Source organism: Chlorocebus sabaeus, chromosome 10 (genome assembly GCF_047675955.1).
Source record: "Chlorocebus sabaeus isolate Y175 chromosome 10, mChlSab1.0.hap1, whole genome shotgun sequence".
Lineage (NCBI taxonomy): Eukaryota > Metazoa > Chordata > Mammalia > Primates > Cercopithecidae > Chlorocebus > Chlorocebus sabaeus.
This window is the reverse complement of record NC_132913.1, coordinates 54,283,076-54,300,393: the sequence shown is the minus strand read 5'-3', so window position 1 is coordinate 54,300,393 and position 17,318 is coordinate 54,283,076. Positions and strand designations below refer to the sequence as shown.

At 35.5% G+C, this 17,318-nt stretch overlaps 2 protein-coding genes across 3 annotated transcripts in view; one reads left to right on the top strand and one right to left on the bottom strand.

Moving 5' to 3' along the window:
• Positions 1–17,318, bottom strand: part of XIRP2 (xin actin binding repeat containing 2) — a 352,870-nt gene that overhangs the window by 275,473 nt on the left and 60,079 nt on the right. The window lies entirely within an intron of this gene.
• On the top strand, positions 5,519–7,473 carry LOC103217237 (actin, cytoplasmic 2-like). Its single transcript, XM_038001977.2, has one exon. The coding sequence runs from the start codon at positions 5,605–5,607 to the stop codon at positions 6,688–6,690; it is 1,086 nt and encodes a 361-aa protein (XP_037857905.2). The 5' UTR covers positions 5,519–5,604; the 3' UTR covers positions 6,691–7,473.

Sequence of the window (17,318 nt, the reverse complement as noted above, 5' to 3'; positions counted from 1 at the left end):
AGTCCTGTCAGTCTTGTAGGTCAATGTCTGATTTTGTAGAATGACATCGCAAAACCACTGTAAAATATCCACCTTAAAAAAAGTCGTGATATCAGTAAAATGCCTGACATTCAAAAAAGAACTAATTATACCTAGCAAGTATTTTTTTCATTTATTAGCTCATAAATCACAAGCTTGTGGAAGAGAATAGGTGAGTAGAGAGTCCAAAATATCAGAAGTAATTAATTCATGTTGTGCTCTAATGAACCAAAATACTTGAGTTTTAAAATTCTCCCCAAATTAATATCACACAGGCCCAATAAATTAAATTTTCATACTTTTTTTCCTTTCTTCAAAGTATCTCCTGAAAAATGGGAACTTTTTGATTAATTTTCATTTATTCAACATTGAGTGAGCTACAATGAATCAGGCACTGTATTAGGTTGTGAAAACAATTAACAAAATTATCCACAGTTCCTATCCTGATGTAGCATATGTTCTAGGGGAAGAAAGAGAATAATTAATATTTTAATTAAAGTAAAAATTACAATTGTATTAAATGCTAAGAGATGAGTTTTACTCTTAAGAGAGCATCTGATGTGGAAAAAAATAATCTCAATAGACTTACTCCTCTTAATGTGTACCTAATATTTCCTTGTTTATTTATGCTATTGAATTTTTTAGATAGTCATGTTATACCAACATTTACATTAAATTATTGATCTTTATTCTAAAAATCAAGATAATATATAGCCATATATTGAGTTCTTATATGTATTGGCTTCTGTTTCTACCTTTGTACATTTCATTCATTTATGTTGTTTTCATTAGTAACACATTTTAATATTTTAATATATGACAGTATATTTATTTGAAAATATCAACTTCAGAATTGGTTTTACAAGATATCAAAGGAAAATATTGTTGATATTTTTATAAGAATCACTATAAATTTATATGTTAACTTAACAAAATTGAAAATTTCCCTACGCTAAATATTTCTACCTAAGATCATGATATATCTTTTCATTTGTCTGTCTTCTATGAGTCCTCAAAGTACCTATCGATTCACTAAGAATACAACCATTGTGTTCTTCTTGAAGTTAAAGAAAATCTAGAAACGAGAATAGTTCATGATACTATTTGAAAAGAAGCGACAAGAGAATCAGATACTCTGTCCATTCTGCTGCATTATTTCTGTGTCAATTACTGGTTACGACACAAAGACAATTAAAAGGGAATAGCGCAACAACAAAACTCATTCAACTGGGAAAAAAACAAAACAAAACAAAACTATAAGAAATCTTGCCAAAAACTCATGTCATTTAAGAAATACATCACAATCAGGTAAATTATAATGATTTTCAATGCTTAGGCAAGAAGGAAGAATAAAAGAAACACTGTATTAAAACCCATTCCTAAGGGGTAAGTCAAATCATTTTAGATTATTCATGTCTCCTTCATCAAGACCTTTTCATATCCTAAAGACGTTTCATATCCTAAAGACGGTTATCAAAAAGTAAGGGTAAAAATACTAAGCTGAAGGATATAGAGTAGGCAAAACATTTTAAGTAAAATGTAGATGCTCTTCAAAATAAAAGTTTCTAATAAATTATCTTTACAGGGCTCCAATAAGTTTCCAGTTCATGTTGTCCATAAACATTTTACATTATGTGGGCAGATTGGTTCCCTTTCATTCACCCATACCTGAAAGTGAAAAGCAAAAATGATCCAAATGCTAATGGTTCATGAAACTGACCTACGACTTTTTTTTTTTTCTTTTTTCTTTTTTAGTTTGCTCTGCTCTTAAGTTGCTGTCCTAAATGTGTATAAATGTTTCTTAGAAGAGGTTTTAAGGATACGGGGGAGTTGCTGCTTATTCAAACAATTTTAATGAAGGACTAACCTTTTACATTTAACATTTGTTCCCTTCATTTGCTTTCTGGCAGCAGTTTATACCCTTTTTTTTCCTCCCAAAGGACAAGGCATAATGAACATACACGCGATTATTTAAATGAATGGTTTTAATGAGTTCTTTGAATAGATCCTCTAAAAAGCAAGCATGAAATTGCTTTCCCAGTTGGGATGCTTTAAAATATTTTTAGAAAATTTGTATATGAAGCCTTAAAATTCTAACCACTGTTAAAGGAACAATGATTGAAAGGGAGTTTTTTTTATTATAATATGATTTATTCTCACTCATACTGCAGAAGACATTAAAAAACCCAGCAGGATTTTGGAATTATTTTAATAGATTATCTTGTTTCATATTAATAAGTAGTTATTTATAAAATTTAAAGGTTTCAGCTCTTATACACTACTTTCACTAATGGAAATCTAGAACTTCATTAACTGGTGAATATAGACTAGACATGAATAAATTCACTTTTTATAGTAAATATTGTTGCTGTCCCCCGATCCCTTTGAACATCTATTCAAAGTGTCATAGTCTTGAGGTTAGGTAGAATTGACCTCATCCTCTTGCCACTGTGATTGTTTCAGAAGTTGGCACAGACTTCATTAGTTCTCTTCAGAATGCTGTTCAAGATTTATATTCAATATCTTTTTCACTCCCTGGGTGTGAATGAGGGAACATGTAGACTCAGAAACTTCTGGAAAGCAGTATTTTCCCATGAGGAGAAAGTGACTACACGGAGCAAGGTAGAGCTGTGGGATTCACAGGGAAGAGGGGCCAGAGCCTTGATAAAACTCTTCCTGACATTAACATCGGTCTCAGGCTTTTCTGTTATGTGAAGAAGTAAACTTATTTATTATTTAAGCTCCTTTGGAAATAACAACATGGTATACAAGAGAGATATAAACTGCCTTTGGTAGCTATCATTGTCCCTATCATTTAGAACCATTTATCTAAAATCTTCAGATAGTTCAGACTCTCAAAACTCACATTTGAAAAATTAAGCCACCTTATTAGATGTAACTAAAAGTTGGATGTTTATCAGTCTTGTGAATGTTATTGTTATAGCATCATTGTGTTTTGCTTCTGTCAGTCAAGACTTATATTCGTACATGCTATTGTACTAGCTTCTGTTAAAAAATAGAAAAAAAATCAAATTTTTTACTTTTAAAGGTTAACTGTTTAGCGTGATTTATACATATTCTTGAAAACAGAGAAGATCTAATATAAAAGAACATTGTTACAAAAATGGAGCAAGTTCTGGATATTTCCTCATATGTAAAAAGACTTTGCAACAAATAAGCAGTAAGTTTCCTTCCAGGTTTAATGGCCTATGATTCTATGGCAAATGAAGCATCAGGGATTTGAAGGCACAAAGTGGTTGAGAAATATGGCACATGGAAAGTATCAGGGAATGTCTAATTCTTTAGTTCTTCATAAATCCGTTTACTGTTTCTGTATTTAAAATTTTTAAAGGACAGATTCTGTTTCTGTTCTCCGTATGGGTTTTCAGAAAATACTCTGATGATATTTAAATTTTTCATGATCAGACATTATACAGTAAGTGCCTTTTTGTACAGATAAAAGAACATCAATTCTATGTAAGAAATGTTAGAAACTTGAAATCTAAAAGATTCAGAACTGTAAAGACCTCTTCATGATGTGGGCCCTTCTACCATGCCCTCCAAGTCATCATTGAACCTCTTTGGAATTCCTTTATTGTTGAAGAACTCAATAGCTTCTAGGAAGCTCATTCCATCTTCATACAATTCTAATGGCTGATACTTTCTTCTATATGTTTAGCTAACATATCCTTCTTGAAATTCTAGAAATTCATCTAACATATGCAACTGTAGCTAAATATGTTCTTTTAAAGAAATCTGCAGTGCCCCATCACCAGATTGCCCATATTTCTGTCAGATTTTCTTAAAACACAAATTTATTTATATAGAAGTTTTATGGTTTATGATTGAACAATTATTTCACCAGTATAGCCCTCTTAAGAGATTAGCTAAATGTAGAGTGGAACTATAAGATGGAGGAAAATCAAAAAAATTAAAAGTAGCAAAAGTGAGGTAGGGAACTAGAATCATTACTGTCATCTTTAGAATAAAGTAAATAAAATTTCTTTCCACTCCATATTATATAGTTAGATGGGCCATGATTGAAATAGTAAAACCATTGACATTCCATGTTTTACTGATCATAGTCAATCTCCTGGTAAGTTTATGTAATGTGGTTATAGGTAGAAAATCGCATGTTTATACAAGGTAATGTGTGAGCATAATACCTCTGTCTTCTTTGCATAGAATAGATAGGTCTCGCTTTGCCATACATTTCCTTACATCAGCATTCTGATCATGTAGTGCCCAACATCCTAGAGAAAACGGTAAAACTATTGCTCCAGTACTTCTCCAGAGTAGCCAAGACAACTTTGTGTTGACAAACAGAGTCAATATCTATTTGCATATGGTTTAGCAATGTCATTTGTGCCTTGTGAGCTTCCCATGGAGTAAGTGGCTCAATAAGACTGCTTTAAACTTATTTAATATAATTTTAGAAAATTTAGCTTTCCAAGGAGCTTAAGAAGGAGGAGACTTCAAATCTCTTGAAAGCAGTGGGTTTTTCCTTCACTTAGAGAAAGTTTGACTTTTAACAGTGAGTCTATCTTCTGCTAAAACTTGCTATAGGGTTTCAGCAAACATTTTATTTATTTTTAGTGTTTTCTTTACTATGGTGGTAGAATGAGGTTTTTTTTCTTCCCACTACTCTCATTATCAGGATTCTGATAACTATGAAGGGTAAGTCAATGGAGAGTGACATTTTGTCATAGAACTCAAAGCAGGAAGGAAGAGAGACATATATGCACAGTAATACACAGACTAGATGCAGTGCTTCTCAAACACGGGGTGCCAACAAATCTCCTGAGGATATCGTTCAAAAAGCAAAATCAGGTTCAGTAGATCTTAAATGAGCCTGAAATTCCAAAGGGGTTCTAGGTGATGTTGATGTTGCTTGTCCAAGCACTACATTTTTAACAGCAAGGTGCTACCATATATGCCACTTAGACTCTGTGCAAGCTGTAGTTTGACTTTTGTTTTGCAAATGGTCTGATTATCTGTAATTTACCCTGCCATCAGAACATTACGAGAGCTTTTGTTTTCTTCTATTATCCATGTCATGATTCAAAGGTCCACATTGTCTCTTTATAGCAATACAATTAGATCGAGCAAATAAAAACCAATAGCCCTCTTAAGAGATTGGCTAAAAGGAGAGTGGGACTATAAGATGGAGGAAAATAAAAAATATAGAAGTAGCAAAAGTGGGGCGGGAAAAGGAAAGAAAAGTAAAAAGGATGTTTATGTATGTTTGGCAGAGGTCCCTGAGGAGCATCACAACTTTCGTTGTCTATATAAACATATAAAACAAAGATGTATACTAAAACATATAAAGCAAATATATATAAACATAAAAAATAAAAACATAAGACAAATATAGATATATATAAATAATTTTAGTTCATATTTTAAAATTTAGGTATATCTGGTTGGCTATTTGTATTTATAAGTTATATGAACAGAAATTAAGTATCATTAGTGATTTGGTTTTCAAATAAGTAATTTAAGAAATTTTTCGGTCTCAGTCGCCGCCGCCAGCTCGCTCACCTTGTTCTTCTGCCGCTCAACTGTCCTAGTCCTCCGCCGGTCGCAATGGAAGAAGAGATCGCCGCGCTCGTCATTGATAATGGCTCCGGCATGTGCAAAGCTGGCTTTGCTGGGGACGATGCACCCCGAGCCGTGTTTCCCTCCATCGTCGGGCGCCCCCGACACCAGGGCCTGATGGTGGGCATGGGTCAGAAAGACTCCTACGTGGGTGACGAGGCCCAGAGCAAGCGCGGCATCTTGACCCTGAAGTACCCTATCGAGCATGGCATTGTCACTAACTGGGACGACATGGAGAAAATCTGGCACCATACTTTCTACAATGAGCTGCGCGTGGCCCCAGAGGAGCACCCGGTGCTGCTGACTGAGGCCCCTCTGAACCCTAAGGCCAACAGAGAGAAGATGACTCAGATTATGTTTGAGACCTTCAACACCCCGGCCATGTACGTGGCCATCCAGGCTGTGCTGTCCCTCTACGCCTCTGGGCGCACCACTGGCATTGTCATGGACTCTGGCGATGGGGTCACCCACACGGTGCCCATCTATGAGGGCTACGCTCTCCCCCACGCCATCCTGCGTCTGGACCTGGCTGGCCGGGACCTGACTGACTACCTCATGAAGATTCTCACCGAGCGTGGCTACAGCTTCACCACCACGGCCGAGCGGGAAATTGTGCGTGACATCAAGGAGAAGCTGTGTTACGTCGCCCTGGACTTCGAGCAGGAGATGGCCACCGCCGCATCGTCCTCTTCCCTGGAGAAGAGCTACGAGCTGCCTGATGGTCAGGTCATCACCATCGGCAATGAGAGGTTCCGGTGTCCGGAGGCGCTGTTCCAGCCGTCTTTCCTGGGCATGGAATCTTGTGGCATCCACGAGACCACCTTCAACTCTATCATGAAGTGTGATGTGGACATCCGCAAAGACCTGTATGCCAACACGGTGCTGTCTGGCGGCACCACCATGTACCCAGGCATTGCTGACAGGATGCAGAAGGAGATCACTGCCCTGGCACCCAGCACCATGAAGATCAAGATCATCGCACCCCCAGAGCGCAAGTACTCAGTGTGGATCGGTGATTCCATCTTGGTCTCACTGTCCACCTTCCAGCAGATGTGGATTAGCAAGCAGGAGTAGGACGAGTCGGGCCCCTCCATCGTCCATCGCAAATGCTTCTAAATGGACTGAGCAGATGCGTAGCATTTGCTGCATGGGTTAATTCAGAAGTATAAATTTGCCCTTGGCAAATGCATACACCTCATGCTAGCCTCACGAAACTGGAATAAGCCTTCGAAAAGAAATTGTCCTTGAAGCTTGTATCTGATATCAGCACTGGATTGTAGAACTTGTTGCTGATTTTGACCGTGTATTCAAGTTAACTGTTCCCTTTGGTATTTGTTTAATACCCTGTACATATCTTTGAGTTCAACCTTTAGTACATGTGGCTTGGTCACTTCGTGGCTGAGGTAAGAACGTGCTTGTGGAAGACAAGTCTGTGGCTTGGTGAGTCTGCGTGGCCAGCAGTCTCTGATCTGTGCAGGGTATTAATGTGTCAGGGCTTGAGTGTTCTGGGATTGCTCTAGAGGCTGGCAAGGGCTCCTGAACCAGTTTCTGCCCTGCCAGTCTGTCAGGGTTGGAAAGTCCAAGCCATAGGACCCAGTTTTCTTAGCTGACGTTTTCTGCCAGAACACCGTGGGCTGTTACTTGCCTTGAGTTGGAAGCGTTTGCATTTACACCTGTAAATGTATCCATCCTTTTAATTTATGTCATGTTTTTTTGTACGCAATTCTCAATTCTTTAAAGAGATGACAACAAATTTTGGTTTTCTACTGTTATGTGAGAACATTAGGCCCCAGCAACACGTCATTGTGTAAAGAAAAATAAAAGTGCTGCCGTAACAGAAAAAAAAAAAAAAAGAAATTTTTCCAGTTTTCTAGATCAAATTACAAAGTGAAAAATATATTGAATATGCAAATTGAGTTTTTAAAAAAGTGTTAATATTGACAACTATTTAGCCTGGATCAATAATTCAGCCTAAATTTTTGTTTTTATTTTTCAGTTAAAATGTAGCCATTTTCTGGAGGTTTATATAAAACTACAGCTGTAAGAAAATAATGAGATTTTATTTAAAAGCCTCAAAGTGTCATTGACTCGTTATTAATAGATAAATACAATTTATTTGTACTTTAAAAATAAACACGTGCTAATAAATTTTTATTTTATCTATTTTATGTAACAGTTTACAACTTTTAATTTGATAAAAAGAGACTTCTGAGTAAAAAAAAAAATTAAATTTAGACGCCAGGCATGGTGTCTCACATCTGTAATCCCAGCACTTTGAGAGGTCAGCAAGGTGGGAGGACGGCTTGAACCCAGGAGTTTGAGACCAAGCTGAGAAAGATAGGGAGACTTTGTCTCTATAAATAATAAAAGACTAGCCTGGCATGGTGGTGCATGCTTGTGTTCCCAGCTACTTGGGAGGCTGAGGTGGAAGGATTGCTTGAGTCTAGATGGTCAAGGCTGCAATGAGCCATGATTAAGCCATTGAACTCCAGCCTGGGCAACAGAGAGAGACTCTGTCTCAAAACAAATAAACAAACAACAAACACAAAAAACAAACAATTTAGAAAACTACCTCTGTATAAGAAGACAATTGAGTATCCATTATAAGCCTCTAAAATGGTGACTCTGTCATAATCTCTGTCCTTCCAGGCTCATTCATGATCGCCTATAAATATTTAGTACCTGTGGGACTGAATTCCACCGTCATCAAGATATTTTTGTTCTTTAAGCATTTCCTTCTAAAATGTAAGTGCACATTTATATTATATTATCTTATCTTATATTATATTACATTAAAACGTCACACTAGAAAGTAAGGATTGATTCAAAGGACTTGCTAAGAGTCAGGACAATAGAAATCCAGCCCTGAATAATGTTGGGAGCTGAGTTCTGGTAGAGAATGGTGATCTTGGTAAGTCAGGTCAGAAAGTGTGTTAGTCATTCCTCAAATATTACTGACTCTTCATGTTCTAACCACATATTAGAACTGCCCCTTATTATTGGGCACATGACTAATTTGTTCACTGAATTGAAAGTTAAGTGACATGCATCACTTTTGCATTGCGGTACTTAATTAATTGCTTATATAGTAGTCTCCCTCTTGCTTTCTCCCTCTGGTGGGCAACTGATGATGTTCAAAGTACTTATTCCTCTGACACACCATGTCTCTTAAAGATGATGATGAGCAGAACCTCTAAGCTGACCTGTGGTGAATGCATAGTATGAGGACAAACAGAAAAACAAACCTTTGGGTTACAAGCACAAACTGAGACTATCCTAAATGATTTAGGTAGGCAAGCTGTAGATCAGAAAGGGCAACTAGAAGAAGAAAGAGGCATATTGAGTGGGACCATGATGGTTGCCTAAAATAAACTTAAGTTACTTCAAAAGATTGTTCAGATTCCAACATTTCTGAAATGTATATGGAGGCTAAATTTATATACAAATACAACTAAATTCGAGGTAACCAAAGATTCACATTGCCCAGTGGGTTTATGAAGATGAGCATATGTGTATTAGGCTGGGAGTTCCAGGGCCACAAGTGGAAGGATGATAAAAGGAGAATCAAGACAAACTTATTCTCAACTGACTTGTCAATGCATTTCAGTAGATAAGCAAGTTTTGCTCCTTGTCAAAAGTCATTTAAAGTCCCCTATTTGTGGTAATGAAACTAAAAATATTTTAAGGTGATAATATTAACATCAGATATTCATATTTAAGCTTACAGCACTGACATTTCTTAAAAAAATATAGAGCTAGATGACCCTAATCTTATGTCAAACATATTTTCAACCTCTTACCTTTTACTGATTGTAACATCCTCCTACATTATGAGGAAACACAATTGCGTATACATTAAAGCAATGACAATATGATTAATACAATTAAATATTTGAAAGTATTATCAATAAAATTTTAAATGATGTCAATCTGAACCAGCTGCTGGAATGAAAATTCGAGCTCTAATTAATTTTATCCATATACTCATAATGAGTGTATCTATAGAATCAAATTACAATGTCCAATTCAATGACTATTCCTACCCTAACCTACTTATTGTCCACAGAATCATTTTTTACTTTCCCTCTTTCAATTCCCACACTCACTTCATCCCCAAGTCCTTTAAGATCTACTCTAACAACATATCCTGTCTCCGACCACCTCTCTCTGCTCTTCCTCCTTTAACTTTAGAACACACCATGTCTTCACCTGGACAGTTGTAATTATCTCTGAACACTGTCTGATCCTTCTATTTTCCCAAGGTAGCCAGAATCATCACAAACTTCCTCTACTTAAAAGCCCTCAATGGCCTTCCATCGATTTAAAAATAGCATAACAAATTCTTACCATAAATTTCAAGATTTTACATGTTATCACTCCTGCTTACCTCTCTGACTTCATTCCCATGCTATGAATGCTCTTCTTTGCTCTGCTTCAGCTATGCTGGCCTTCTTTCTGTGAGGTTCCTGAATCCATCTTACATCTGCCTTTGTGTCTTTGCCGTAACTCATCCCTCCAATCCCTGTATGTGGATTTCTCTTACCTAAAATCTGTACATTGATGAACTCGGAACCTCTGCTCAAATATCTTTTCTTAGATGTAACATGACTGACTAGTCCTTATGAAAGAGTCTCTCCTCCTCCACATTTTTACTCTTCATTTACACTTTCATTTTATTGCATTCATTAACACTTGTTGCTATCTGAAATTACCCTAGTTATTTACTTGTTTTAGTCCACCTTTCTCTGAAAATGTAACTCTATGAAAATGGTCTACTTATCTCTGAATCTCCAGCAGCTAGAATGAATGAATGAATGAATAAATGAGAGGATGAATAAAAGGATTGCTAAATAAAATATAAATAGTCATATATGTATTCACTGCTATTTTGGAGCTATGTTGTTTATAAATTACTCAACAAATTTTATTGTTGATTTTTGCTTTTTACATTTTTATTTTTATTTTTTAGAATGTATAAATTGTTTTAATGCAATAATTTTTAATTGAAAAAGTTATACATATTCAGGAGATGCATTGCAATATTTCAATACATATAATGAATAGTGATCAGATCAAGGTAATTAGCATATCTGTAATCTCAGACATTTATCATTTTTTTTGTGTTGGGAACATTCAATCTCCTCCTCCTAGCTATTTGAAACTATGTGTTATTGTTAACCATAGTCACCCTGCAGTGCTACAGAACACTAAAACTTATTCCTTCTATCTTACAATGGTTGGCATTTTATTAGGATACTAAAATGTAAGAAAAAAACTGGTTTAAATCTGTTCTGGTACAGAAATTTGAGGGCGGAGGCTATTGTAATTTACAACATTTTCTAGAAAGTAACTAATATTCCTGATAACATGTTTGAGCAATTTTTAATGGAATTTAATGAGATTAAGAGCCTCTATTTGGAAAATTAGAATTACCCTCTTGCCATTACTGCCACTGGATTATCTCCATGATAAATTAATAAACTTCAACAGGCATTATTTTGTTGTATCATTTATTTCTTTATCTCTTCCAAAAACTTTTTGAGTTGTTTTCTCCTACTTTTTCTTTTTGGCTTATGAAGCGAGTCTGAAATAACTGTGAACATATGCTTATAATAAATTGCTTTAATAATTTGCTGTTATAGATGTATGAGGCATTTTTTCTGCCTCTCCAAATAATTTAGAGTCCCTATAAACAAATCAATCTTGATGTAAATTTGTCTTTAGTGTATCCTATGACAATATTACCCTCCTGTAAGCTGCTGTATGGGCCATTCACTGTTTCATATGCACAGTTTTTGTGGTACTGCTTATACAGTTTCTTAGACTTAGATGGAATTTCTATTTCTTGCATACTCAGAACATTAGTCTTATAGGCATAGCTCAAGATCTGACTATTTCAATGAAATAGCTGATTATCAGCAAAGACTGTTTAGATGACCTTTGGATATGTATGGATAATTTTACTTTTTAAGCTGTTACAAGATTGTGGGTGGCCAGGTGCCCAGGATTCTAAACATAGTATTATGTTGCCCATGATGCTATTAATAATACCATCTTCAATGAGAAATGGACCAACAAAATATCTCTTCCTCCCTTATACTTTTATGGCCACCCATTGTCTCTTTTTCACCTTCCGATCTTCATTCAGGTACATAATACAATTCTTCTATTTTACTGAATTTTCCTTAATTCCAAGAAGTATGCTTAAGTCATCCTTAGCTTCTTTACAAGACAAATATTCAATATTTTTAAAGTAGATTATTATGTGGATTTTAATGTGTTCCATAACCACATTTACATTTGTTAACAAATCCCCAAAAAGAAGTAAAGTTGAAAGTATATTTTACACATTTCCAGGTAAGTTAAATTAGAATTCCACTGCATGTGACGAAAGTAAAAAATATATTTTTAAGGTGATAGGGATTAAAAATGATCATTTGGTCAATTTATAGACAGAGAAGTTTCTAGGTAGACACACTGTCCTTTTACAGCCCTGTATTTTTTAGACAGTAAATTTCTCATATCTATTCCTGACAAAATAAGGAAAAGGGAAATGTATTTGATCAAGATTATTGTTATAACTATTGTCACATATAGCACTTTCCATTTCATTTCCTTATATGGCAAATAGAATATAAAGTAAACAAATATATTAGCTGTTTGAAGGCTAATTCAGCCGTCAGATTTGAAGTTATTCTTTTTTTACTTTTTTAAAAGTAACTTGTAATACAAATTCAGCATTAAGAACAATTTAAAGCAACCCCATGCCCCTGAAATTTACTGAACATCAATTCTGAAGTCTCCAAGAAATGTTCTGCGGCTTCAATTTGATGACATTCTGATGAATTTAGATAGGGCAGGCTTAAATATTCTCTGTCATAGCTCCTTTCGATGCTGGACAGGTCACTTTCTGTCCAAGGGAAGAAAAAACCTCTAAAAGACAATACAAAATGGTTCAATCATCCTTGTTAATGGCTCTGCTCTCTTCACCCAGAAGTGAGGGTTAACTCTGCTCTCTGCAAAAAATTCTCCTAGCCGCAAGTTTGCCAGTAAATCTGTGGTATACAGCCCAGAGCCCAGAGAGGGGGGCTGTGCTGTGGCAATTTACATTAACAATACTCTTCATATTCATGTTATGCTAATTAAGCAAGTACAGCAATCTGATGCAATGATGATACTTAAACTGAGCTCTCTAATGGCAATAATGTGCCTCAAAGGGCACAAGCCAGTGCCCTGCCAATGAGTTTAATACACGCCTGGACAAGTAAAAGGTCAGGATGGTTACAATGTGCCAATAAGTGCTTCAAAGTAGGAGGCTTGGAATAAGCCCAATTCTACTCTCTTTAATAAAGTCCTTATAAAAAGCTCCTGAGCTGACTTGCCTTATCAAGTATTTTGCAAATATTCAATATGCTCATGTTTACTTCCATTGAGATGATATTGATCCACATTTTCTGGCTTATAGCTGTGAACAACCTACCAAGGTATGCTGCGATCCCATACTAAGTTTAGCCCTTATAACACGTATTCCTTTAAAATCTGGGATAATTTGGATAATTGAAGTGAACTCCTGAAAAATTTGTCCTTTCAAGAGTGGTGTAGAGACGAAAAACTAAGGCAGCTCATTCCTTTCCAAGGGTCGTTGCATTTATGAAAACATTCAGTAATATGATCACCAAAGCAGAGGGTTGCAAAAAGGAGGTCAAACCTGATCTTGGCAGGAGAGTCATTTCTTATTTTTTGAAACATTTACATGCCATTTTTATAAGTACAACTGTTCTAACAAATATTTGACCTTTTCTCTCTTCTGTCTTTTTTAACTGTTCTGCTAATTACTCTTTGGGCTTTCAACAGGAAGGATATTGTTACTGGCATTTTCTTTTCCACTTATTTTTTTATTTTCCTTCATCATTCAACTAACATATCCCCTCTCCACCAAGTTTTCAATCCTCCAAGGTTGCGATATTCTTAGTTAAAAAGCAACCTCACTTTTAGCCCAGTAGGTTCACAATGAATATATATTCTGCAGAACAAAATGGAGCTTATTGTTAATAACATCATTTTTTAAATAGTAAGTTTAGCTACAGTGAAATATTCTCAAATTACAGTCCATGAGACAAGGAACTGGCAGAGTAAAAATAGATGAAGTGCTACTATAATTGTGATTTAACATTATTTTTAATTTACTCAATTATACTTTCCTATTTTCCAAAACCTCAGCTACCATTCATCTCCATTTCCTTGAAGTGATTGTGTTGACCAGTTCCACTAGGTCAGCTCTGTGTTTAATAGACCTTGTTTGGAATCTCAAAGACAGTCACTGTGATTGTATCCTCTCAAATAGAAGATGTTTAACCTCCGAAACTCATTCTCTTCAGTGCAATAATTTGTGATCAAACTCTCAAAAGTACAAGGAGGATTTTAAAGTCTAACTCCAAGGAATGAACAAGAGGAAAAGAAGCCCTGCCATGCTGAGATTTCAGAGTGGTCAGGAGAATTTCCGTATTCAGAAGAATATGTAGTATCATCAAAAATGTAGCCTTTAATAAAGTCTGCCAGAATTCCTTCGTAATGGTTGCCTATGTACTGTTTTCTTTGCTTTTCGGTTTCCCATCCAAAATGAAGGAAACACTTCATAGCTTTTCCTTACCCCTGCATTTCTAAAACCAGACACATACTGTAAGTACATGGCTTCTGAGAAGCAATTAGAGTTAATGGGATTAAAAATCTAATCACAGAACTGCTCTTGGCTTGTATCTGCAGAACTGCATGGTAAAGTCTCGCATTCCAAATGCACAAAAATGAGTTATTGCACTCGTCCATGGAAGGTCTCTGTAGCCCTTATTTTATCTGGCTTTCTCCAAGGGCAGCTTTTCAGAGTTTGATCAGAGAAAATGACTGAGATTTATTTCTTACAACAGGGACATTTGCACTTTCTTGCTTTTAAATTGCTTTTGATATATGTTAAAGACGACAGCAAGAAAAGAAACAGGGCTACAACCAGGACAAGAATACATTAAAAAATACATTCTCCCGAGTACACAGTGATGGCAATCACCACAGAGATGCTATGCTTTCTTCCAGGAATGTTTCTACTTTAAGAAGTTGAGAGAAAGAGAGATGCTTCAGGCAAAGCATTATGGGATGTGGAGCAGTCACTGGAAAAGGCAGAGGGGTCTGTGCTAGAGTTTTCCTGTCCTTCTGTGACAAAGAAGAGGTTGGAATAGATGTTTTCAAAAATCTCCTTTGCCATTGAAATTCCATGAATACATAATGCTGAATGAAAGGCTGATTATTTATTTATGATGTAGATTATTCAAATTGTAAGATATTAGGACAAGACTTTTATTGAAGGAAAAAGTCATGGAAGAAACAACTCACCACAGTAAGATGACTTACTCCTGATGTTCTTTAGTCCAGTAAAATAAAAATTTATAATAACAACAAGAAGAACAACATTTACTGAGTTATTTCAACTCCCTGGCATCTTTTAAAGAATTTTCTGTGTATTTTCCTCACAACTCTGTGAGGCAGGTATTTTATTTTATTTTCTTTTATTTCATTTCATTTCATTTTATTTGCACAGAGAGAAACGAAAGCATAAAATAATTTTGCAATTCATCCAACTTCACACACTGAAGTGCCAAGACCAAGACTGGAATGTGGGTACTAGGGCTCCAAACCCCAGCTATATTTATAAGCAAGAATATTTACTGAAGATCACCAGTCCATGTTGTTCATATGAGGAAAACTCTCAAATGCCCTAAATGCCCTGCGCAAACACTTAAAAGTCTATAAGCAAAGAAAAATAAAAGCTGCCCTCAGCTTGTCTATGAGATTTACTTGCTCTCCCTCTGCAACTGAGTCATCTGAAATATTGCTGCATAAATATCTAATTTACACTATTTTTCAAGCATTTTAATTGACATCCCCCACAACTGCTGGGCATGCACCTAGCCCCTCACCCACAGTCAATGGATCTTGTTTGTCAGTGCATTCCTGGGAAATGTTCAGGCAGCAAGCTAAAATTCAGCATCATCTTAATTTAAGAAAATCATAGTTAGCAAAGTCTCTCACATTTCAAGGGCAAATATAAACCACTCTTAGATTCCAAGATCACCAATCACAGTGGATTCTTGAGCTTTTTCCTCTTCATTAGTTGGCAATTATACTCAACTATCATCAACACTCAGGAAGTAGCTAGCAATCACAGTGAGAGAAGGATGTAAGATACCACAGGAAGTTCCTAACAAAGTTTCAAAAGGAAATCGACTGTATACAATGAAGAATATTTTTACAGTGCAGTCATGTCTTATACAGAGTTAGGGTATAAAGTCAATGATTAATGTGAAAATCAATGACATAAAAAATATGCCTGAAGTGACCCTAAATCACTCATATGGGTCTATCTGCATGGTTTGTTTTAAGCAAATCTCTCCTGATAGGGCGTATATGCTTAATGCTTCCTCTTTGTGGGAACAGGCCACAATTTCTTCTGCTGAGCATAGGATGCAACACTTTGCTTCCATTTAGGAAGTATAATTGCTTTAAAAAGTTCAATTTACCCATTCCTGGGCAACTGCATAGGACTAAATTTATGTGTAAAAAATGTTTATTTGAAGTAGCATCCAATACATTCATAAAAAAAATAGAGACAATTATTAGTATTAAGCCCTTATGTTAGTCCATATATTAAACCATAAATGTAAATAATTTTTATTTCCCTTGGAAAAAATAGCACAAAATGAAACTATCCAAGTTCTCCTAAATAAAAAATAAATAAAACTGGAATAAAATAATGATTTTAAAGCTTAAATGCTAATGCCTGAAGAAAATTATTTTAATCAAAAAAGTAAGAAAAGTTAGATGTAAATCTTGGAGAGTGGCATTTCCTACATTTTTTTCCTTGTATAATTTAATTTTAATAAAGAATGATTCTTCCAAATTGACCATTTTAAGATCATAAAATATTAATATCCTTTGACTAGTGACTAAGAAAAATCTCCAGATAAAGAGAAAAATCAACAATAAATGGGGCACAACATGGAAACAAAATGAAAATGAATTATATCAATAACAACTACCTTTGATGTAATATTATACAGTATTCCAGGACAAAGGTTTTAAAGAGGGTATAACACTATATAAAATGCTTATGATATAATAAAGCAAAATTTCAAAGTAATTAATGTGGTATGTATGGTTAGTTATCCAATATCCGTTCTAATCTTCCTTTCCTTAACATAACTTCAAACCAATTCAAAATTAAATAAACATTTGCTAGACTGCTGTGAAGCTAGGGTTGGTCTTGTGACACATTTCCCTCAGTGAGATATAAATGAAAGTCAATGGGAGGATCTTCCAGGGAAACACTTTTTAAAGGGACAGAATCTTTGGGTGTTTATTCTGCCCTTTGCTTTTCCCCTTCTTCCTGCCTAATACTAGTCTCTCAAGGACTAGCCATCTTGAAACTATGAGAGGACGTATGAGAATCAAAGCCATGTGGTTAAGATGGTTAACTGAAATGAAGACTGTGGGACCTGACAACGAGCAACCCTGGACTTTCTTTATGTGAAGAAAAATAAATAAGTAATTATTTAAACCACTCTCTTTCTCAGCATCTGTTGGGTTTGAATGCAATCTACAACCAATATAAGAATTTACATGGAACAATGACCACAAAATACTCACATGCATATGCA

Bases quoted from the DNA above. Each gene is read 5' to 3' on its own strand.
- LOC103217237 (XM_038001977.2), top strand. From the start codon at position 5,605: ATGGAAGAAGAGATCGCCGCGCTCGTCATTGATAATGGCTCCGGCATG.